General features: G+C 32.5%; 1 protein-coding gene across 1 annotated transcript; it reads right to left on the reverse strand.

The window, feature by feature from the left end:
• Window positions 1-1,306: 1,306 nt before the first annotated feature.
• Window positions 1,307-3,113, reverse strand: LOC120163105 (galactose mutarotase-like). The gene is made up of 5 exons (XM_039173114.1): window positions 2,975-3,113; window positions 2,837-2,886; window positions 2,333-2,459; window positions 2,108-2,212; window positions 1,307-2,033 (listed from the first exon to the last, which is right to left on the reverse strand). The coding sequence occupies exons 1-5, from the start codon at window positions 3,078-3,080 to the stop codon at window positions 1,411-1,413; spliced, it is 1,011 nt and encodes a 336-aa protein (XP_039029045.1). The 5' UTR covers window positions 3,081-3,113; the 3' UTR covers window positions 1,307-1,410.
• Between the last annotated feature and the right edge of the window lie 22,057 nt (window positions 3,114-25,170).

A 25,170-nucleotide genomic window follows, 5' to 3' on the forward strand; every position in this document is an offset into this window, starting at 1 on the left:
AGTGTAGCCATGAAGTTGGGACTTCATCGGCTGATGGATATGACGACCTACAATGGACGACATGATATTCAAAAAACATATTTTTTTATTTGAATCTGGTCTAATTCGATTTTTTAGAGTATAAATTTGATTCAACCAATATAAAGTAAAAGACCTAATTTAAAAAAAAAAAATCTATAGAGAGAGTATTATAGAAATTATCCATAAATTTATATGAAAAATTACACTATTGCCCTATGATTGGATTGGGCTAGACGTTTTTTTACCATCCACCTGAACTCGATCAAATCTCACCCTATATAAAATCTGACCAAATCTAATTTTTTTTTATAAAAAAAATAACCTTATCAAATTATGTCAAATCAAAATCCATTGATTACGCATTAAATAGTCAAAAGATTCTTATCACATCAATTATAACTCAATCAATAAAATTATTTATTTCATTATATATATTTTTGACCTAATGAATAAATAAGTGTATAAATTATACAATTTGTTTACTTTAGATACCTAAAATATTTTTAACTTAAAATATGTATCTAAAATTTATCACATATGAATAAAACGTTTTCTGTAAAAGAACGCTTTTATCAAAGGAATGATCGAGAAATAAATTTTAATAGATATTATAACGGTAATTAATTATTTATTAGGTGATATTTGAACCAGAAAACCTAAATATTCTATAGATGAGTAAATAACATATGCGTCTATTCTCATCCACATATCTCGTGCTATTTCATCATGTTTGTTTTTCTTTATTTTCATAATTTGTCTTTATTTTTTACAATCATTTAGAAAAAATAACCAAAACATTTTTTATTAAACAAGAAAGATCTTTCAAAACCAAACACATTTAAAATTATTTTAGTATAATGCTAAAATATTTTAGGTCGAAAAATCTTTTAACATTTGACAGAATTAGAATAATCACTTGGTTCTTTTTTTTTATATTTTAGCTCTCAATATTTTATTTTAAGTAAAAAACCGTTATTTTAGAATGTTAATCATGTATTAACTAATAATTTTCATCTATAGAGGAAACTTTTTATTTTAAAATGAAACTTTGGGGTTAAAATGCTTCAAAAGAAAAAGGATCAAAATGATCATTTTGGTAAACATAGAGGGCTATTTCTGCCATTATAGCTTTAAAATTTTGTTTGCTTTGCAGATTCACTAGATGACTATTTTTCTTAAACCAAATACATCCGTAAATCGCAAAGAAAAAAAAAATTAAAGTATAAATATAAGCAACATAAAATCAAAACTAGAGGGATTTCTCTTATACATTATGAACCTTAATAGTCCAAGAGGAACTAAAATGAACCCATGTTCTTGCAGAACCTGAAACTAGGCAAACCAACACTAAACTTATTGTGATATCTAAACTCGAAAGACTTCATAAACTCACTCGGTCGAGAACTCGAACAACATGGTGTGCTGGTACTTGCTACCAGGTTGAACAACAACTGATGGGAAGTTCTGTTGGTTCACGGCATTCGGAAATCCCTGCGTTTCCAAGCATAAGCCGGCGTGCTTATTGTAAATAGCACCTCCTTTCCCAACAACTCCATTCACGTAATTTCCGGTGTAAAATTGCATCCCGGGGGCATTGGTCCACAGGTTAAGGACTCTCGAGCTCGATGGACTCTTCAATTTGGCAGCGCGTTTCAAACCTGATCGTTCTTCCCCGCTGCTGAGAACATAGTTATGGTCATAACCCAAACCTACCTCATTGATCGAGAGACCAACCTTCTTCTCAGCAGTGAAGTCAAAAGAGGTCCCTTTGACCTGCTTGATTTCACCGGTTGGAATCAGGTTCTCGTCCACAGGAGTGATATCCGATGCCCATATCTGTATTGTATGGTCAAATACGTTCCCCGAGTTGTGGCCTGCTAAGTTCCAATACGTATGTTGAGCCAAGTTAATCGGAGTGGCCTTATTCTCGGGCACCACTTCCATATCAAGCTTCATCGTTGCGCTCGAAGTTAGAGTGTAGGTTGCAGTCACAGAAACATCACCCGGATAACCTTTGAACACAAAAGCAACATCAGAGAAACAAATAGAAACATGTGAACTTGAAAGAGAGTGTGCGCGAACTTACCCTCCTCACCATCGCTGCTGTGATATTTGAAAGTAATGGAGGGGTTGTCGCCTTTCTTATATTCAGCCACCTCCCATATCTTCTTGTCAAACCCTTTGAATCCACCTGAAGGCAAGAAACAAAGACAAGTTGCAATGTGGATTCGCCATAAAAAATCCGATTAAGAATGAAAGTTCCTTATCAATTGAGTGAACAAAAGAAAACCCAGAGACAAGAAGTATATACCGTGGAGACTGTTTGGAGGGTTGTTGATTGGCAAAGAGTACTCGGTTCCATTGAGAGTAAATTTGCCATTTTTGATCCTGTTTGCTACTCTTCCCACAATACAGCCAAAATAAGGTGCAGTACCTTGCTGATCAAACATTATAAAAAATTAACCCCCTAAATCCAATTCTCTAAATCAAAGAGACTAAAAAGACATAATTCAACTCCATAGATGCAAGATTCTATGTTATGAGGAGAACTTATACGAAAATATCTAAAATATACTATAATTTGAAAATTTTAAAGTACAGTTATTCTCATCAGGCCTCTCGATCCATCCCTGAACTCGACAACCACAACCAATCCATTCGTCACAAAAACTACAAGATGAACAGAGACGGGTTTCTCTTATTTTTCCAAAAAACAATCCAATTCACCAGACAAGATTAAGATCAGAATGAAAATTCTTCCAAAGTCAACAGAAGAAACAAACACACAAGAGAGAAAAAGAGAGTGAAGATTTACCACGTACCGTTCGACAGTGTCGAATCCCAGGACGACATCGGCTAATTCACCTTAAAATTCAATAGAAAAAAGAAAACCCAGTGATCGTCAATAACTCAGCATTCAAATTATAGAAGAAGAAGAAGTGGATGGGAGTACCGTTTTTGTCAGGAACAGACAATGAGGTGATAGTGCAGCCGAAGTTGGTGATCTTAACAACCATGGTTCCATTGTTGAGTTCATAAATCTGGGGTTGCTCTGCCATTTGAGGATTTTCTTCTTCTTTAATTTTTGAGTTTCAGATCAGATGTTGGGTTTGGTGTTTATAAAGGAAGAACACTGTCTGTGTCGGTGTTGGGAGGTATTACGTCACTTCTTTTATCTTTTGTCCCATGTGGCATGCCACGTATTCATATCTTTACTAATATCACTACTTGAATGTCTTTAGGATTACTATTATTTTATTTTAAAAACTATTGATTTTAGTAATTAATTAGGCATCAATTGGGGAATTTGTGTTATTTCCTCTTTTGATATATTTTATAAAAATATATTGTTTTTGGAAGTTTTTAATGAAAATTAAATATAAACTTATATAATATAATTGAATTTAATTGTAATTATATAATTGTAACGTTTTCAGATAACTATCATGATTTATGAATTTCTTAATAATTGATGATTCTAATTATATTTTAAAAAAGAAATTATATAATTTCTTAATAATATTTTTAAAATTTTTTTACGGATATTCTTATTGTTCACAAATAAGATATTATTATTATTATATTATCTATAATAAAAAAATTTACGAATATATATTTTTCATAACTTTAACTTTATATATAATAAGTTAATTTTTTATGTAAACATATTTAATAGGTTAGTTAATGTGTTTATTTTTATTCTCTCATATTCTCTAAATAAGATTAAGATTATATTTAAAATTTATAAAAAAAATAATAAATTAACTTTTTTATTTATGCATATGTGAAAATTTATATATATTATATTATATTTCTTTCTTTTTCTTATAATATAAACTTACAAAATTATTGTTATTGTTGCTACATTGTGAGATTTTATAATATGTAGCATATATTTATAATTTCCTTTATTTTTCAACCTAGTAGTTTTATTTTTATCGTCAAATACCTATAAAATATTTTTTTAAGGTTTAAAGTTAATTTTTTATAATCATTAATATCATTTAAATTTATATAATTATATAATTACGAAATTTTTTAATTATTTAAATATATCTAACAAATATAATATAATTACATTTAGTTTGTCGTATCATCTTGTAGAAATTATATCATTCCAAACCATAAAGAGAAAACAAGACTTTACCTTTGTTATACTTTTAGAAATATCCTCTTTAGATAATCTCCAAAAATAGTGTAGTTCATGATTCATTTGAAATCTTATACTTCCCAAATGATTACATTCTCACAATTAAAATTTTATAGTCTTACGTGATTTATCAAAATCAAACGTGCTCTAATAACTATAATTATCTTATTTAAGTCAACCTATAGATAATCATTTTTATCATAGGTCTAACATCAGTTATCTTATAACCGATATATTTATACTCGAAGAAAGGTTGAAAGATAATTTTCTCTCCTTTTTGTTGACTCTCACATATACTATTCATACTATCATGATTTATGAATTATGATTTTTATCAATTTAATACCAACTTACAAAGTTTTTGTGATTATTATTTTTTAATACAGATAAACTAAAAGTTAACCAGACTCAATGGAGTTCTTCTGCAGCACAGCATGCATTCCTTCAGGCGGAAGTGAGAAGTACTGTGTGGATCCCAAATCAGCACCACGGCTGAAAGTTGCCAGGAAGTCGGCAGCAGCATTTTGCTTGCGGCTTACGTGCCGGATAATGTCTTCCGATCTCGATATCGGAGTTCATAGATGGCATTAATCAAAGTGCATCCCAGAAGTGCCTTTGAGGAATGGTTCCATATTTTTGTAGCCTCAAGATTATCCGTTTCCACCTCAACCTATCGGAAACCTAATCTCCAAGTTTACAGAAAAATGTCATGCACAACACATAGTTCAGCAACAAGAATAGAACACCTACCCAAACTACGAGTGAAACTATAGATCCAATCGCCATCGGAGTTGCGTTATAAACCACCCGCAGCTGCCATACTATCATTGGTTCTCACCGCACCATCTGCATTCGCCTTTATCCAACCAACTAGGGGTCGTTTCCAGACTAAGGGACTGGTTGACGCCACTGGAATAGGTCCCAGCTTCGATTAATTGGCTGCAGCAAACTCCTCAACAAGCCTCTCACATCTAATAATGAAATCCTCCTTTTGTATATAATTTGAATCAAATAATATATTACACATATGCTTCCACAGTTGCCAACAAATCACAGTGAACATAACAGGCCACTTATCACTAGAGGAGGAAAACTTACTTAGAGACCAAAGATTCTGTTCCATCCATTGCTTATAAGGCATCAAGAGGAACTCATCTAATTTTTCAACACAACCAGTCTCGACCAAACATGAACCGCCATTCTGCAATTACGTAGGACATGGATCACATCCTCAGCTCCACCACGATAGATTAGGCATTTCACGGAGTTCGAAAACTGGCGTCTATACCGTTCGACATTGGTGAGCAGCCGTTCATGAAGGGCTGTCCATAAGAACACTCTAACTCTTTGAGGGACCTCCGATTTTCAAAGCTTTTTCCAGTGTACTTGTTGGGTTACCTCCTCATGGTGCATTAGAGAGCAATAGACAGATTTAGTTGTGAATTTTCTCAGATTCCCATCTCCAACCTGGAACATCAGAACCCAAACAAGCTTTGGGTGCTTGAACAAAAACAATTCATTGAATAATGTGGTCTGGGAGCAAAGCTGAAAGTCTTTCCCAATCCCAAGACCCCGAAGGGAGAGTCATGGCATAAACAGGAGTCGGATATGGAGAATTAGCTCCCTTACATGAAAGGACAAGCCGATTTTCTCCATCAAGCCAATGATCATACTAGAAGTCAGTGTCCCGACCATCACGGATATTCCAAGAAATATTCTCAGTGAAATCATGCCAAATACAACGTAAGCCTTTCCACAAGCTTGAGCCATTAGTATGGTGTAATTCAAAAGGTAACGTGCCTTCCCATTTGTATTTAGCATGGATTGTTCGGATCCATAGCTTCTCCGGTTTAGAAATTAATTGAAATCCTATCTTCATCAAAAAGGTTATTTTGTTGTTGCAAATTGTGTAAGCCTAAACCTCCACTTTCAATAAGCTTTTGAATCGTTTCTCATTTGACAAGAGAAATACCAGAATTTCCATTGTTCTTCCCCCACACAAAGTTATTGTTATTGTTGCTACATTGTGAGATTTTAGAATATATATTATATATTTATAATCTCCTTTATTTTCAACGGTAGTAGTTTTATTTTTATTAACAAATACTTATACAATATTTTTAAGGTTTAAAGTTAATTTTTTATAAAAAAACAACGTTTAAAATTTAAATTTATATAATTATTTAATTATTAAAAAAATTAATTATTTAAATATATCTAACAAATATAATATACTTACATTTAGTTTGTTGTATCATCTTGTAGAAATTACATCAGTCCAAACCATAAAGAGAAAACAAGACTTACTAGCTGGCGGCACCATATGAACAATTGATCTAGATTTACGTTTGTTATAGAAATATCCTCCTTAGATAATCTCCAAAAATAGTATGCTCCATCATTCATTTCAAATCTCATACTTCTCGAATGATTACATTCCGACAATTAAATTTCTCTAGTCTTATGTGAATTATCAAAGTCAAACATGCTCCAATAGTTATAATCATCTTATTTAAGTTAACCTATGGATAATCATTGTTATCATAGGTCTAACACCAATTATCTTATAGTTGAGATATTTATACTCAATAAAAGGTTGAAAGGAATTTTCTCTCTTTTTTTTGTTGACTCTCTCACATACACTATTTATTTTTTCTTATCTCCATTCTCTCATCCGAAATAGATCAATCATAATTTATGATTGAATCTTCATTAATTGTAATTCTACACCTAAGTCAACAAGAATTTGTAACATCCTAGAAACTGGGTTAGTGACCAAAGTGTAAAATGTTAAAACTTCGTGTCTAATTTTGAAAAATTGAAAATTTTAGGGACTTAAATTAGAATATCTATGTGTAGGATTGAATAACAAAGATTGAAAGCTGGAAGGGCATAATGGTCATTAGACAATGATATGATTAAAAAATCATTAGTGGAGGTATTATATACACGTGGAGAATGAGGGGGGAAAAGAGAAAGAAATATCTAGAGACTTGGTAGCTATCTTCTTCTTCTCTTCCCGTGATTCCATTGGTAAGGTAAGTTGGTTTCAAGTTGATGTTTCCTTTCATTTTTATGTTGGTTTTGATTCTTGGGGTATTAGGAAAGCTTAAAGAGAATTAGGAACTAAAAGAATTTCAAGTTATGGGTGATTGAAGAAAAAGGGTTTTTAAGTGAATTGATGAGAAAATGTTAATAAATGGATTTTGAAGTGAAATTTGACTTGTCATAAGTTGAAATAAGAAGTATGCAATGTTATATATGGATTTGAGGCATAATGATTATTTCGTATGATTTTGGGTTTCGCGTGATCTAGTTAGATATTGGATGTTAAGATGAGTTAAAGTGATATAAGTTGATTTAAATAGGTGAAGTTGAGTTTAAAGGCTTTAAAGAAAAGTAAAGTAAGGAACTTAGCTGAGTTTTGATTGATTTTTAGGTTAAAATGAGAAGTTCTGGGCAAGGGGTATCGGTACTGGAAGAACAATACTGATACTTCAAAGGAAAAATAGGTGATAATTGGGTATGGGAATCGATATTGTGTAACACCCCCAACCAATATCCGACCCGAATACGAGTCCGAGGTGTCACATTGACCTTTCAAATCATTTACTTATATAAAATAGAGGAGAAATTTAGACTTAATTTAAATAAACTGAATAATTTACATTCATTAAATCAAAAGTTTACAAAAACTGCTAAGAGCTTATACAATTTAATCCTTTAGATACATGACAACGCTATTTAATACAATAAAGAAACTTACTGTTAAATTGCTTCTGATCTGATCTCCGATGATGTTATGCTATCTCTGCTGCCTATCTTTTCTTTTTAGACTTCTTGGATCCTACGTGTGAAAACACTCGCACGCTAAGTCACAAACATAGTGAGACATATAAATGAATAATGAAAACTTTGACTACTTAACAATGCATGGACATTTCATACAACACAATGCTTATATGCACATATACCATCATTATCATTATTAACATTCTTATCGTTAGTTCTTATAATCATATACTCTTATACCTAACATTCGTAACCATCATATAACTCATTTAATCAAACAATACACATTACATCACATAATTCCTGTAATACATTTTACATAACAAAACATATACATCACATACAATGTATTTGTTTTTATCTCATTATTAGCCCATGTATACTTCTAAGAACTAAAGATATGTGAGTGCATTGAGTTTGTGCACAAATGTTGTCACCACAGCTCGTATAATTTGCACTGAGTGCCATATAAAATTTCCCGAAGGACCACATAGATTTGTACCTAAGGACCACATATATGTTCCAAAGGACCAAATATATGTCCCGAAGGATAGTATATATGTTCAGAATGATCACATATATGTCCCGAAGGACCACATAGAACCCTCGACTCTTGGCATGCCAACTATACCCCTAATTCTCATATCACATAACATGGGCATTATCATTTATATTTGTCACATAACTTGTCTCATATAGTTATATAGTCACATAGATCACTTTCACATAACTTATATCATATTTTCATGTAATCACATATCTCTTGTCACATGGCTTATATCTTATGATCATGTAATCACATAACTTATTATCACATAGCTCATAGTCACATAGCTTATCTCATTTCTCCCTTTAATTACATAAGTCAATTATATCAGTTCACATAGTTTATCACACAGACATGCATTCACATAAATCATGTACTCACTTTGGTCTCACTAGTTAATACAAATCTCTTATCTCTCTCTCGGTATATCTTACTATGTCGATTTGTCTGGACTTTGCTTTCGATCGATATCTACACGAATATACAAACCATATAAATATCAGAATTCAAATTACTTTAAAAGATTCTTACCAATGCAAACTAAACAAAGCACTAATTTCTAAATCCCAACTTAAGTAGTATCTGTACTACAAGTACAATACCGATACCTCTATGCTTGTAGTATCGATACCATCCCACGGTATCGATATCTATTCTTGATTCTGTAACTTCATTGTAAGAATGGTACCAATACGTCCACATTGGTATTGATACCCATGGTACTGATGCTATCACTTTAGTATCGATACCCCATGAAGGTTTTACCAACTTTTGCCTTATGGTATCGATATTGTTCATGCACTATCGATACCCATGCATAATTATCACATATTATTGCCTTGTAGTATCGGTGCTTACTCATCCAATACCGATACTACTAACCTAGATTATACTTCTTTAACCCAAAAATTACCAACACTTCACCTAAACACCACTTATAGAACTCCCTTCATGCCATTAAACTCAACTATATATTCTTAAACCATCTTTTATCACTATAACACATCATCATCTTCAATATTTCACCATAACTTTTGAAATTAAGAATTTTACTAAACTTTGAACATGTTCTAAACTCCTTTCTAATACTTTAGATTTCTTATTCCTACTTATGACAAGTCAAATTTATGTTCTAAATTCACTTACTAACTCTTTCTCACCTTTTTACTTAGAAACTCCTTATATTTAATCCTTCATAACTTCCAATTCTTTTAGTTTCTACTTCCCTTTAAGTTTTCATAATCTATTCTAATGCTCCAGCAATCAAAATCATTTATAACTTTCAAGAAATAACCAACTAGAATGAAACTCACCTTAGATATGGGTGAATGTTAAGAGGAGGAAGAAGGGTGAAGAATGATCTAGACTTATTTGATTTTTCACTTCCTCTCTTCCACTTGTTATATAATCAACCCAAATGAATAATTAATTCATTTACTTATCAATTTACTAATATACCCTTTATTCATTCCTTCATTGCTATTTAATCCAACACCCAAATATTCTCACTAAGTCCCTGAACTTTTTTAACTTTTTAAAATTAGACCCGAAATTTCAAAATCTTACAATTTAGTCACTAACTTAGATTTTGGGATGTTACAAATCTCCACTCTTTAAGAAAATTCATTCTCAAATTTTCACTTCACAGAGAGATGGAGCAATCATCTATGTATAACACCCTACCAATCCTAGATTACTCTCATTACTAAACTTTTTCAAAACTACCATTTATAAACCTGTCTTTCATTTCCATATAATTTAATTGATTTCTCTCCACATTCTCTAATTGTTTACAATATAAGAAAAACTTTTACTCTTATATAGTCCTCATTCGAAGTTTAATACATATAACCTTGATAGTCGTCATTATTTGCACAGTATCTTGTTCTATATTACTACTTATTAATAACCATCTAGGCTCCTTATATTTTTCAGAATAATTCTCATACCATATACAAATTCAACACAACTTATTCACCCGAGAACCATGCCCTACTAGTTTAGTCTCTATCAACTCATCACTTATTGCTTCAAATCAAATTTTTTAATTTTCCCTCTAAATTATTACTAGTTTATAACTATGTTGATCCCGGATCTATCAAAACCATAACTACTTTAACACATTATTGAAAAGTACCAGCAATGATCTCTGGATCCTCAAAATCTTCGTCAATCCTTAAATTATAAACCCGGGCAGTTGAACGCATCTAATGTTGAGTAGATTACTGAGACTGATTTATTCCTCTACCTCTACCTCTACCTCTACTTCTAATTTTCTGAGACACCGTATCAGTTCGCTCAATTTGTACAATCTCATTAGTCATGAACTGACAATCTCGAATAAGATGTCCTATGTCACCACATCTAAAGCAGGCTCCTGAAACCACTTGACATACTCCTGTATGATTCTTTCCACAATGTGAACATTGCCTTGATTGACTTAAATTTGATCTTTTAGCAGAAGATGCAGATGATTCAGACATAGTCTGAGTTTGAGAATCAAAATGTTTGAGGATCAAAATCTCTACTTCTCTTTGATGGTGATGAACTTGACGAAGCACCAACTCTCTTAGACATCTGAACTTTCTGCTCTCCAAACCTCATATTCTAAGCTCTCTCTAGAGCTTTAGCACGATTGACCACCTCTTGAAACGATGACAGATTCAAAGCTAACACTAACTCTTTTAATCTAGGGCACAAGCCCTCCACAACCGAATCACATACATCATTTTCAATCGGAATAAGCTCAGTGGAAAAATGACTTAACTTATTAAACTCATATTCATATCCATACACAGTGTAATTCCCTTGCTTCAAGTTCATAAATTCTTACTTCATTTGCCTAATAAACTGGTCTTCATTATACTTATGCTTGAATTCTTTTAAGAATAATGACCATGTCACTTGATCACTTCTCAATCTCATGGTGATATTTGTCCACCATACTCTAGCTTGACCCTACAACATCGAAACTATTCAATCTAATTTCTCCACTTCAGAGTAGTGGAGTCCATATAGCATTATCTTAACATCATTTAACCAAAGGTCCACAGCAACAAAACCTTCCTCAACTTCACCCTTGAACTCGGGTGCTCATAACCCTTTCAATTCCTTAGCTATATTTACTCTAGAAGTTGAGGGAGTAGGAGGTTAAAAACACCTCAGAATATCATTTAACGTCCTGAAAAACAATATTTGATCTTGTATAGGTACTACCGGAGGTGTTCGCTCTTCACCTTGCCTGACTAAGGCAGGTGAGTTGCTACTACCTTCAGGTCTATCATTTCTCATTTCATTTCGGGAGCTCTCACAATCATACATCTAAGACATAACCATATAACTCTATTAGAAAACATCATACTAATTACTCTATCAGATCAGAAGCTTTCATTTTTTGTTGTTGGCATGTATATTTTGTAAAACACTTTTGTCTTTGGTTTAAGCCTAGAATCGGGTAAACCTTAGCTCTGATACCATTAAATATGACACCCCAACCCGTATCTGACCCGAATATAAGTATGATGTATCATATTGACCTTTCAAATTATTTACTTATATAAAATAGAGGAGAAATTAAGGCTTAATTTAAATAAACTGAATAATCTACATACATTAAATCAAAAGTTTACAAAAATAACTCAGAGCTTATACAATTTAATCCTTTAGATACATGCCAACACTATTTAATACAACAAAGAAACATATAGTTAAATTGTTTCTGATCTGATCTCCAATGATGTTATGTTGTCTCCACTGCCTATCTTTGTTTTTCAGACTTCTTGGATCCTATGTGTGAAAACACTCACACGCTAAGTCACACACTTAGTGAGACATGTAAACGAATAATGGAAACTTTGACTACTTAACAATGCATGGACATTTCATACAACACAATGCTTATATGCACATATACCATCATTATCATTATTAACATTCTTATCATTATTTCTTATAATCATATACTTTTATACCTAGCATTCATAACCATCATATAACTTATTTAACCAAACAATACACACAACATCACATAATTCTTGTAATACATTTCACATAACAAAGCATATACATCACATACAGTGTATTCATTTTTATCTCTTTATTAGCCCATGTATACTTTTGAGAACTAAAGATATGTGAGTGCATTCAGGTTGTGCACAAATGTTGTCACCACAACTCGTATAATTTGCACTGAGTGCCATATAAAATGTTCCGAATGACTACATAGATTTGTCCCGAAGGACCACATATATGTTCCAAATGACCAAATATATGTCCCGAATGACCGCATATATGTTCCAAATGATCACATATATGTCCCGAAAGACCACATAAAACCTTCGAATCTTGGCATGCCAACTATACTCATAGTTCTCATATCACATAACATGGGCATTATCATTTATATTTGTCACATAACTTGTATCACATAGACATATAGTCACATAGATCACTTTCACATAGCTTATATCATATTTTCATGTAATCACATATCTCTTGTCACATGGTTTATATCTTATGATCATGTAATCACATAACTTATTATCATATAGCTCATAGTCATATAGCTTATCTCATTTCTCCCTTTAATTACATAAGTCAATTATATCAGTTCACATTGTTTATCACACAAACATGCATTCAAATAAATCATGTATAGAAATTCACTTAACATCTAGACCTATGTATATACTTATGTACAAATAAGCATCATTGCAATAACATACTTTTATTCATATACTCATGTAATCTAATATAGGAATTAGACTCTTCGTAAGTCTTAATTCCATAAAATAACTTATCCATAATATAATGTACTCACTTTGGTCTCACTAGTCAATACCAATCTCTTATCTCTCTCTCGGTAAATCTTACTTTATCGATTTGTCTGGAATTTGCTTTCGATCGATATCTACACGAATATACAAACCATATAAATATCGGAATTCGAATTACTCTAAAAGATTCTTACCAATGCAAACTAAACAAAGCACTAATTTCTAAATCCCAACTTAAGTAGTATCGGTACTACAAGTACAATACCGATACCTCTATGCTTGTAGGATCGATACCATCCTACGGTATCGATATCTATTCTTGATTCTGTAACTTCATTGTAAGAATGGTACCAATACTTCCACATTGGTATGGATACCCATGGTACTGATGCTATCACTTTAGTATCGATACCCTATGAAGATTTTACCAACTTTTGCCTTATGGTATCGATACTGTTCATGCAATATCGATACCCATGCATAATTATCTCATATTATTGCCTTGTAGTATCGGTGCTTACTCATCCAATACCGATACTACTAACCTAGATTATACTTCTTTAACCCAAAAATTACCAACACTTCACCTAAACTCCACTTATAGAACTCCCTTCATGCCATTAAACTCAACTATATATACTTAAACCATCTTTTATCACTATAACACATCATCATCTTCAATATTTCACCATAACTTTTGAAATTAAGAATTTTACTAAACTTTGAACATGTTCTAAACTCTTTTCTAATACTTTAGATTTCTTATTCCTACTTATGACAAGTCAAATATATGTTCTAAATTCACTTACTAACTCTTTCTCACATTTTCACTTAGAAACTCCTTCTATTTAATCCTTCATAACTTTCAATTCTTTTAGTTTCTACTTCCCTTTATGTTTCCATAATCTATTCTAGTGCTCCAGCAATCAAAATCATTCATAACTTTCAAGAAATAACCAACTAAAATGAAACTCACCTTAGCTATTGGTGAACGTTGAGAGGAGGAAGAATGGTGAAGAGTGATCTAGACTTCTCTGATTTTTCCCTTCCTCTCTTCCACGTGTTATATAATCAATCCAAATGAATAATTAATTCATTTACTTATCAATTTACTAATATGCCTTTCATTCATTCCTTCATTGCTATTTAATCTAAGACCCATATATTCCAACTATGTCCTGAACTTTTCTAATTTTTTAAAATTAGGCCCAAAATTTCAAAATCTTATAATTTAGTCTCTAACTTAGTTTTCGGGATGTTACATTCTGGATGAACAATATCGATACCATAAGGTAAAAGTGGATGAATCATTCAAAGAGTATCGATACCGAAGTAGTAGCATCGATACCAGGGGTATCTATACCAATGTTTAAGTATCAATACCATTTTTAGGATGATTTCCAGAATGTTAAAAGGGTATCGATTCTGAAGTATAGTATCGATACCACAATAGGGAAGTATCGGTACTGGAGTTAGGGTACCGATACTATTCACATTGAAATTTGGAATTAAATGCTTCGTTTAGCTTATGTTATTAAGGATTGATTATAGTGATATGAATTACGATATTTATACTAATCGTATTAATGTGTAGATATTGAACGAAGGCAAGTTCCGGACGATTCGAACTTATAAGAGTGTGCAAGAGTTATAAGTATTTTACTTTGACTTGTGAGGCAAAGGTGAGTGCATACTACTATAATATATGGTGATATGGGAAATAAGACTTGCGATGGGTCTATTTTCAATGTTTGGATTTCATGATTTTATGAATGTTTATATGTTGTGATATGATTTCTATGTGGAAATGATTACAAGCATACATCTATATGTGTCATACACTATTATACATAATCTATGTGATCATGAGCTATGTAAATACATGACTATTAGATAACCTATGTGAACTGGTACAATTGACTTATGTGATTAGATGAAAATGTGAGATAATCTAAATAGCATTGACCTATGTGATAACATGAGAATATGATATAAGCTACGTGGTATTAACATAAGTGATTATATGAACATGTAATATTAGCTATGTGTTTATATGTCTATGTGATATTGAACTACGTGATTATATGAATATGTGAAATGTGTAAATATTAAAGCCCCTAAGTATGTGGTATGTGAGCTAAGGGTATAATTGGCATGCCAAGAGTCGAGGGTTCTATGCGGTCCTTTGGGACAATACTAAGTGGTCCTTAGGGATAAATCTATGTGGTATTTCGGGACAAACTTTTTTGGTCATTCAGGACAATACTATGTGGTTATTCGGGACATTTCTATGTGGCACTTCGGTACAATTCATACGATCTGTGGTGACAGCATTAGTGTACAACCTCAATGCACTCAGATACCTTAAGCTCATATACATGTGCTATTAAAAGAAAAGATATAAATGAACAGTGAATGATAATGATAATGATGTTGTTGATGATGATATGTATAAATTTGCATATATGCTTTTGTCATATTAGGTGTTCCATGGTTTCTTTATATGATTTTATGATATGTTTAGAATATGCTTAAGTGTTTCAGATTTTATTTCTCAAGAATGTATCATGGGATATTGAAGGAAATAACATGAATGAACAGTGCATAAAATTTCATGTTCTTGTTGGGTGAAGTGTATAATAGTTTATGTACTTATTATGTTATAAAGTTAATTATTTGATTTCATGTTTTAATGTTCCATTTATGCATTATATGCCTTACTAAGTCAAAGACTTAGCATGTGAGTATTTCACTCGTAGGTTCAGAGAAGCAAGAAGAGAAAAGCTAGACAAGTCATGTCAGCATCTCCTTTCAGAAGATTAGATCAGAAACGAATTAAACCGTAGGTATTTTGTCACACTGAATGTGGTTGGCATGTAATAAAAGGTTTGAATCGTATATGTCTGATCAATTTTGTAAATAAACCTTATTGTATTTATATAAATTATGGAGTTATAATTTCAAATCAGTTTAAACTTCCGTTGGTTACTTTTGATTAAGGCTTACACTATTTTTATATAAATAAAAGTTTTAAATTTTCAACTATATTTTAAAAGTAAACGATTTGAAAAGTCAATGTGACACCTCGGATTCGTATCCCAGTCAAATACGGATTGGAGTGTTACATTTAATGGTATCATATCTATGGTTTAGTCGATTCTTGGGTCAAACTGAATTCAAGCGTGTTTTAAAAAGTATACATGCTAACACAAAGTGAAAATTTCTGGTCTGATCATGTAAGGAGTGTGATATATGGTTAATAGAGTTGAATTGTTATGTTTTATTAGATATCTAACTATGAGAGCTCCCGAAGTAATAGAAGAGAGGATATACTTGAAGGTAGTAGCAATTCACCTGCCTTGGCCAGGCAGGGTGAAGAACAGACACCTCAGGGAGTGCCTGTACAAGATCAGGGGTATTTTTCCAGAACGTTGAACGTTATTCTAATTTGTTTTCAACCTCATGATCCCTTAACTCCTAGAATGAATGTAGCAAAAGAGTTAAAAGAGTTAGAAGCACCTGAGTTCAAGGGTGAAGTTGAGGAAAGTCCTGTTGTTGTGGACATTTGGTTAAATCATATGAAGATAATGTTGAAGGGTCTCCACTTTTTTTAATGGAGTAGTTTCGTTACTTCGCGAGCAAGCTAGAATATGGTGGATGAATGTCACCATGAGAATGTCTAGTGATAAAGTGACGTGGTCATTATTTTTAGAAGAGTTCAAGAATAAGTACATCGGTGACTAGTTTATTAGGTAAATGAAGCAAGAATTCATGAGCTTGAAGCAAGGGAACTACACTATGTATGACTACAAATGTGAGTTTAATAAGCTAAGTAGATTTGCTACTGAGCTATTTCTGACTGAAAATAATGCATGTTATTGGTTTGTGGAGGGATTGCGCCCTAGATTAAAAGAGTTGTTATTAGATTTAAATCTATCCTCGTTTCAAGAAGTGGTTAATCGTGCTAAAACTCTAGAGAGAGCTTAGAATGAGAGGTATGGAAAATAAAAATCATAGAAAATTAAGAGAATTGGAGCTTCATCGAGTTCAACACCATCAAAGAGAGGCAGAGATTCTGGTTTTCAACCTCAGACTAGGTCTGAGACAATTGTTTCCTCTGCTAGAAGATCAAATCTAAGTCAATCGAGGCAATGCCAATATTGTGGAAAGAATCATACTAGAGTATGTCGAGTGGTCTCCATAACCTATTTTAGTTGTGGTGACACCAAAAATTTTATCCAGGATTGTCCATTGATGTTTGATGAGGTTGTACAAACCGAACTACCTGCTATGGTATCTCAAATAGGTAGAGACAGAAGTCGAGGAAGAAACCAGTCTGAGTCATCTACTCAACATGATATGCGATCTATTGCCCGGGTCTACAACATAAAGACTAATGATGATCGTGATGATCCGGAGATCATTGCAGGTACTTTTCAAATATTGGTAAATTAGTTTTGGTTTTGATAGATCCGAGATCAGCATATTTATATTAGTAGTAAATTGGTGAGAGAATGGAAAAATCCAATTAAAATCAATAAGTAACGAGGTAATAGTGACTGACCATTAGGTTATAGTGCTTGAGTGAATAAGTTGTATCTAGTTCGTTTAGGGTATGAGAAATTTATTCCAAAAAACATATAAGGAGTTAAGAATGAATCTAGTCCTTGATGAATCAAGCGGAGAAAATGAAAGTATAAGAAATGATATAAGGCTCTATGTAAGTAGTACTAACTATCAAGATTATGAAGATATGATATAAATTGGTAATCAAAGATGAGTATAAGTAATATGATGATCCTTCTCATATTGATCTGAGAATAGTATTGGAGCATGGAGAAAAAAAGATTACCTATGTTGCAAGGAGATTTTAATTTGTAAATGAATAAAGAGTTAAGGAATTTAAATGATTGAGTTTTAGGGATCTAATATGACAAGGGTTATAATGAGGGGTAGATTATATGTTTGGTATAGAAGTAAGCAATTTTCAATTTTCTGTGTAATTGAGCAAGAGTTGTTATGAATTTGTATTAGGATTTCTTTGGAGACTAAATTTGGACTTTTATGAACAAATTAATTAAGTTAGCGCCCTTTATTTTAGCAAGGTGAATATTCTATGGATAAGTACGTGTGATTCTATGAAAAAAATTATTTGATTTTGTGAAGTATATGTCTCAATTATATTTGATGGAGATTTAAGGTTATCTTATAGTTGTGGAAATCTTTGAATGTGATTTCGTAAATTCGATTTAACTGTAGCATTTCTATCTTTGTATAGACATATAGTTAGTTTAAGTAGATTATTCAAGTTTTAAAAATATTATGTGAAGGTGAGTGTAATAGAGTAAAAAGAGATCGGAAGAAAAATGTTAGACAAAGTTAATCAAGTGTGTCGTTGATTTGTTTAAGGTTGTGTTTATTGGTCATGCAGACGTAGTCAAAGAGATAAGGATTTATATATAAGCTTGAGATATAGTCAAATATTTATTTTCCCGCTGATCAAGTTATTAAAATAGGCAAGTTATGTTGAACGGTTTAGTACCAAGAAATTTTGAGATGATAAAAGAATATTGATATTAACTTCAAGGTTAGTATAAGTAGAATTTGGAAAATATTATGTGTAATGTAATTGGGACGAGGATTTTACAAGAGTAAAGGTTTAGTTTATGTTGCAAAGAAATTAGAGAATGATGAAAGATTAAAGTAGAGGAAGCAAAATGGGAACGTGAGGGGATATGCGTAGACAATTTCCCCATCTCTTTGTGCAGTGAAAATTCAAGGACGAATTTTCTTAAGGGAAAATTTGTAACATCCTAGAAACCGAGTTAGTGACCAAAGTATAAAATGTTAAAACTTCGTATCTAATTTTAAAAAATTGAAAAAGTTTAGGGGCTTAAATTAGAATATCTTTGTAGGATTAAATAACAAATATTGAAAGCTAAAGGGGAATAATGGTTATTAGACAATGATATGATTAAAAATTAACTAGTGAAGGCATTATATACACATGGAGAATGAGGGGGGAAAAGAGAAGTTGATCTTTTTTCTTTTCCCGTGACTTCATTTGTAAGGTAAGTTGGTTTCAAGTTGATGTTTCCTTTCATTTTTACGTTAATTTTGATTCATAGGGTATTAAGAAAGTTTAAGGAAGATTAAAGAGAAGTAAAAACTAAAAGAATTTCAAGTTATGAGTAATTGAAGAAAAAGGGTTTTTAAGTGAATTGAAGAGAAAATGTTAATAAATGGATTTTGAAGTGAAATTTAACTTGTCATAAATTGAAATAAGAAATCTAAAGTGTTAGATATGGATTTGAGACATAATGATTATTTTGTATGATTTTGGGTTTCACGTGTTCTAGTTAGATATTGGATGTTAAAATGAGTTAAAGTGATATAAGTTGATTTGAATTGATGTAGTTGAGTTTAAAGGCTTTAAAGAAAAGTAAAGTAAGGAAGTTAGCTGAGTTTTGATTGATTTTTGGGTTAAAATGAGTAAGTTATGGGCAAGGGGTATCGGTAATGGTAGAACAGTACCGATAATTCAAAGTAAAAATAGGTGATAATTGGGTTTGAGTATCGATACTAGATGAACAATATCGATACCATAAGGTAAAAGTGGATGAATCATTCAAAGAGTATCGATACCAAAGTAGTAGCATCGATACCAAGGGTATTGAAACCAATGTTTAAGTATCGGTACCATTTTTAAGGAAGAATTCTAGAATAGAAAAAGGGAATCTATACTGAAGTATAGAAAAAGGATATTAAAATTTGAAATTAAATGCTTCGTTTAGCTTATGTTATTAAGGATTGATTTTAGTGATGCAAATTATGTTATTTATACTAATCGTATTATTGTGTAGATATTGAACGAAGGAAAGTTCTAGACGGTTCGAACTTATAAGAGTGTGCAAGAGTTATAAGTATTTTACTTTTACTAGTGAGGCCAAGGTGAGTGCATACTACTATAATATATGGTGATATGGGAAATAAGACTTGCGATGAGTCTATTTCTAATGTTTGGATTTCATGATTTTATAAATGTTAGTATGTTGTGATATGATTTCTATGTGGAAATGATTATAAGCATATTTCTATATGTTCCGTGCACTGTTATACATAAGCTATGTGATCATGAGATATGTAAATACATGGCTATGAGATAACCTATGTGAACTGGTATAATTAACTTATGTGATTAAATGAGAAGGTGAGATAAGCTAAATAGCATTGACCAATGTGATAACATAAGAATATGATATAAGCTATGTGGTATTGACATAAGTGATTATATAAACATGTGATATAAGCTATGTGATGAGGATCTACGTGTTTATATGTCTATGTGATATTGAACTACATGATTATATGAATATGTTAAATATGTAAATGATAAATCCCATAAGTTTGTGATATGAGAGCTAAGGGTATAATTGGCATGCTAAGAGTTGAGGGTTCTATGCAGTCCTTCGGGACAATACTATATGGTCCTTCGGGACAAATCTATGTGGTCCTTCAAGACAAACCTATGTGGTCATTCGAGATAATACTATGTGGTCATTCTAAACATTTCTATGTGGCACTTCGGTGTAATTTATATGAGCTGTGGTGATATCATTAGTGCACAACCTCAATGCACTCACATACCTTAAGTTCATAATGATATACAAGGGGTTATTAAAAGAAAATATATAAATAAACAATGAATGATAATGATAATGATGTTGATGATGATGATATGTATAAATTTGCATATATGCTTTTGTTATATGAGGTGTTATATGAGGTGTTCCATGGTTTCTTTATATGATTTTATGATATGTTTAGAATATGTTTAAGTGTTTCGGATTTTATTTCTCAAGAATATATCATGGGATATTGAAGGAAATAACATGAATGAACAATGCATAAAATTTCATGTTCTTGTTGGGTAAAGTGTATAATAGTTTATGTACTTATTATGTTATAAAGTTAATTATGTGATTTCATGTTTTATTGTTTCATTATGCATTATATGCCTCACTAAGTCAAAGACTTAGCATGTGAGTGTTTTACACGTAGGTTCAGAGAAGCAAGAATTTCAAAGCGAGGCAAGTCAGGTTAACATCTCCTTTCAGAAGATTAGATCAGAAACAAATTAAACCGTAGGTATTTTGTCATACTGAATGTGGTTGGGACGTAATTAATGGTTTGAATCATATATGCTCTGATCAGTTTTGTAAATAAACCTTATTATATTTATGTAAATTACGGAATTATAATTTTAATTCAGTTTAAACTTCCGTTGGTTACTTTTGATTAAGGCTTCCACCATTTTTATATAAATAAAAGTTTTAAATTTTCAATTATCTTTTAAAAGTAAACGATTTGAAAAGTCAATGTGACACCTTGGATTCGTATCCGGGTCATATATGTTTTGGGGTGTTACAGAATAAATCAATAACGACCAACAAAACAAACTTATTCTCATCAACAACCATCAACCACAAGATAGTAGTAACAAAGTGTAGAGGCAAACTCCATCGTCGCTAGGGAAGCTTATGCCTCCACCATAAAAACATATGTAGTAGATGGAACCAACACCAAGAAAATAACCATAAAAGTCCTGAAGCACAAAACCTAATCCAAGAGTCTCTCAGATTTGGTCAAATGAGCCATCAAGGGGATGACTCAACCATTCTCGATGCTCCGGTGCTCAGAGGCCCTCATGGGCTGGTAAAATAGTGAGTCGTCTGATTATCAATGTGACAAAATTGAGAATAAAACACGAGACATAACTAATCTCAATTTATTTTTGTTCTATCTATAGAGATATCCCTTGTAAATAATCTTCAAAAAAATATCATCCATGATTCATCCGAAATTTCATATTTCTTAGATAGCTACAATCGCATAATTAAATCTCTGATAATCTCACCAACAATCTTATAGTCGAAGTATTTATATTCAAGGAAAGGTTAAAAAGGAATTCCTGATGAAAGGCTATACAAGCTTCTGTAATGATGGAGAAGATGTCAACCTTGTTGTTTCCCGATCTAGTAGATACACCAAATACCACACTTGCATTATAAGCAATCTGCACAAAGATAAAGAAGATATAATTATAATGGAGTTATGAAATTAGTAAGGAAATGAAAAGATAATGAAAAGATGAAAGGAAAGAAAAGAAAAGGTTATCAAAGTGGTTGCGGAAGTAGTGAAGTTGATGAAGAATTCTCCTTCAATTGTTGATGAAGTTAGCCTCTAAGGGTGATAATGGACGCCTGCCTTTGATGATGATTTGAAGGATGTTTTAATGGTGATAAATTATTAATGGAAATGGTGAAGGTGAAGATAAGAAGATGATGGAAGATGGAATAATCAAGGTAGTATCTTAAATAAGCCAAAGAAGAAGAAAAACTATAGAAAGCTTATCTCCGTTCTCTATAAACTCACTTAAGGGGTGGTATGTTTGGACTTGAACCCTCTAGTTATAGAAACTAGGAACTCAAAGTATCAAAGGGAAGGAATGACGCCACAAACTTAGAAAGGTTTGCTTAACCGATAAAGTTCTAAAAGAACTTGCAAGAGAGAATTCTCGCAAATAAGTTTTATATATTCAAAAGGGTGTGTTTTTAAAAATGAACTAAGCCTCCCTATATATAGATTTTGAAAGGGTTGGCTGAATAAATAGATGCCAATTCGGCTAGATACATGATTTAAATGAAGGGGCATGATGATTTGGATGAATAGGGATGTCCTTTGACCTTGTGTTGGTTCGGCTACTCCTTCATGAATGTGCATGTCTATTCTGTTGAAATGAAGGTCCATCTCCCTTGGCCGAAAAGTTATGTGCTTCTTCACTTTGGAGCCAAGTCTTGTGCATGCACTAGGTGTATCCCATGGTATGGCCGAATAGTTGCAGGGTCAACCTCATGTCTCTTTGCAATTTAGGCTCCGTTTAGCTACAACAAGCTCACCAATGTGCACCTAGGTGTCATGGCATCCAATGGACAAGACCTTGTCATGAAAGGTCACATTGTGTGGAACGTAACCTTTCATCATTTGAGCTACTTCCCACTTGATGTAATGTACTTCTACCTTGTCAATTGATTGTGGATCTATGAAGGAAGAAAAACAACCTGCATAACTGAATGGCTTAAATAGATGGTTTGGTGGTAGATGTAAAGGTAAAGGGTAGGCTATTTATGATATGAAAGATGGTAGCGGAAGATCGATGTTATGACTATGGTTTGGGTTAATGAAACAATGGAATGGTTGTGAGGATAGTATCTTAAAGAAGACTCAAAGAAGAACCAATGTTAAATAACAAAGACCCAGACTTTATATTACTTCTTTAAGGGGTGGTAACAAGGACTTGGACCCACTATCTATATAGAGTTAGGAACCACAAGTATCAAAGGGAAATGGGTTGACGCCACAAATAATGAATTACTTTATAAGTCGATAAAAGTCACAAGGACTTAAGCAAAGAGAAATATCTCACTTTAATTGATAAGAAATGTATGTCTACAAATGAAATAGGAAAGCCTATTTATAGTTTTTGAAGGGACTTGGCTGAAAAGGTACATGATGGTTCAGCCAACCCTTGTGTCTTCCTAAAATGACATGATTTAATTCATAAATAACATGAATAAATAGGTGTTGGTTCGGTTGAAATGTAGGAACATGTCTCATGGCCTAATAACACTTGAACCCCTTCAAGTTGGTGCCAAATTGGAGAGGATATGATGCTTTGCCGAATGGATAGGTGTCCCTTCATCATGGTGGCTAAATGGAGTCACACGTCTTGCACATGGCTTGGCTGGTCACAAGGCATGCACATGGCTCTCTAGGATGCTTGTGGTGTATCCTTATGCATAGGATGAAGTCCAAGCATAGGCAGCAACCTTGGGCGTGACTTGAGCTTCCTTCAAGCTAGCATGTGTTTAGCTAGCTTTTGATGTGAATGCTGGTGATTAATGAGCTCCTTGGCCATGACCTTCCAAGCTTCATAGTATCTCATTCAGCTACATTCAACTACATTTGATGTCACCTTTAGCAACTTATCTTCAAATAATCCAACTAGCTAAGATTAGCTAACCTTGAGCTCCTCCAGCTGAGTTGAGCTTTCCTTAGTATTCCATGAGCTGCCATGATATTTGTAAGCTGTTTGTGAGCTGCATATGATATCTAAATACTCCACCAAGCTATCCAAACGCATGCCATGATCCAATGTACTACATGTGCAAAGAAAATAAGGTAATTCAATGGCATTGAGCTTGCATGAGCTAATTACCTTGCTGTCATGCATGATCATGGTATTGTGAGCTATGAATGCATGTCATGAGCTAAGTATATAATCATATAATATATGTGAGCTAATGTATAAGGTTTAAGAGCTAAAATTAATACATATGAGCTAATCAAATAAATGTTAAGTATGTTGTCATTATATAAATGTAATGAACCATGCTTATTATGAATGCAAGACTATTCTAACATGCTTAACATATTTAAATAACAATGTGCAACTATTGTAAAGATGTATCCATACTAAGTTATTCTTTAGCTATTAAAACATTATATAACTTAACATTGAAAGGCGTCAAGTTGTCAAATGAATCAAAAGCTTCAAGAAACTTTGTTAAGAGTACTTCCCTGAATTATTTGGCCCTTGATCTAGTAATGGGACCTTGTGGCATGACTTCTGAATCTGAAGTGGGCGTGATCATATCATTCTCCCTTCTTTTAAACGATTTGTCCCCAAATCGTTTCCATCCTCAAAGGGTGATAAGTCTAAGATGTTGAATGAAGCACTGACTTCACCAAACTCACTGGGAAACTCTAGTTTATATGCATTGTCATTGATCTTTTCCACAATTTGAAATGGGCTATCTCCTCGG

The sequence above is a fragment of the Hibiscus syriacus genome, unplaced genomic scaffold, assembly GCF_006381635.1.
Source record: "Hibiscus syriacus cultivar Baekdansim isolate YM2019G1 unplaced genomic scaffold, ASM638163v2 tig00111427_pilon, whole genome shotgun sequence".
NCBI lineage: Eukaryota > Viridiplantae > Streptophyta > Magnoliopsida > Malvales > Malvaceae > Hibiscus > Hibiscus syriacus.

Excerpts from the sequence above, each read along its gene's own strand:
- LOC120163105 (XM_039173114.1), bottom strand. The coding sequence starts at position 3,080 with ATGGCAGAGCAACCCCAGATTTATGAACTCAACAATGGAACCATGGTT. Across the intron at positions 2,887-2,974 it reads GTCTGTTCCTGACAAAAACG|GTGAATTAGCCGATGTCGTC; the intron begins GTACTCCCATCC and ends TTGAATTTTAAG. Across the intron at positions 2,213-2,332 it reads CCCTCCAAACAGTCTCCACG|GTGGATTCAAAGGGTTTGAC; the intron begins GTATATACTTCT and ends TCTTGCCTTCAG.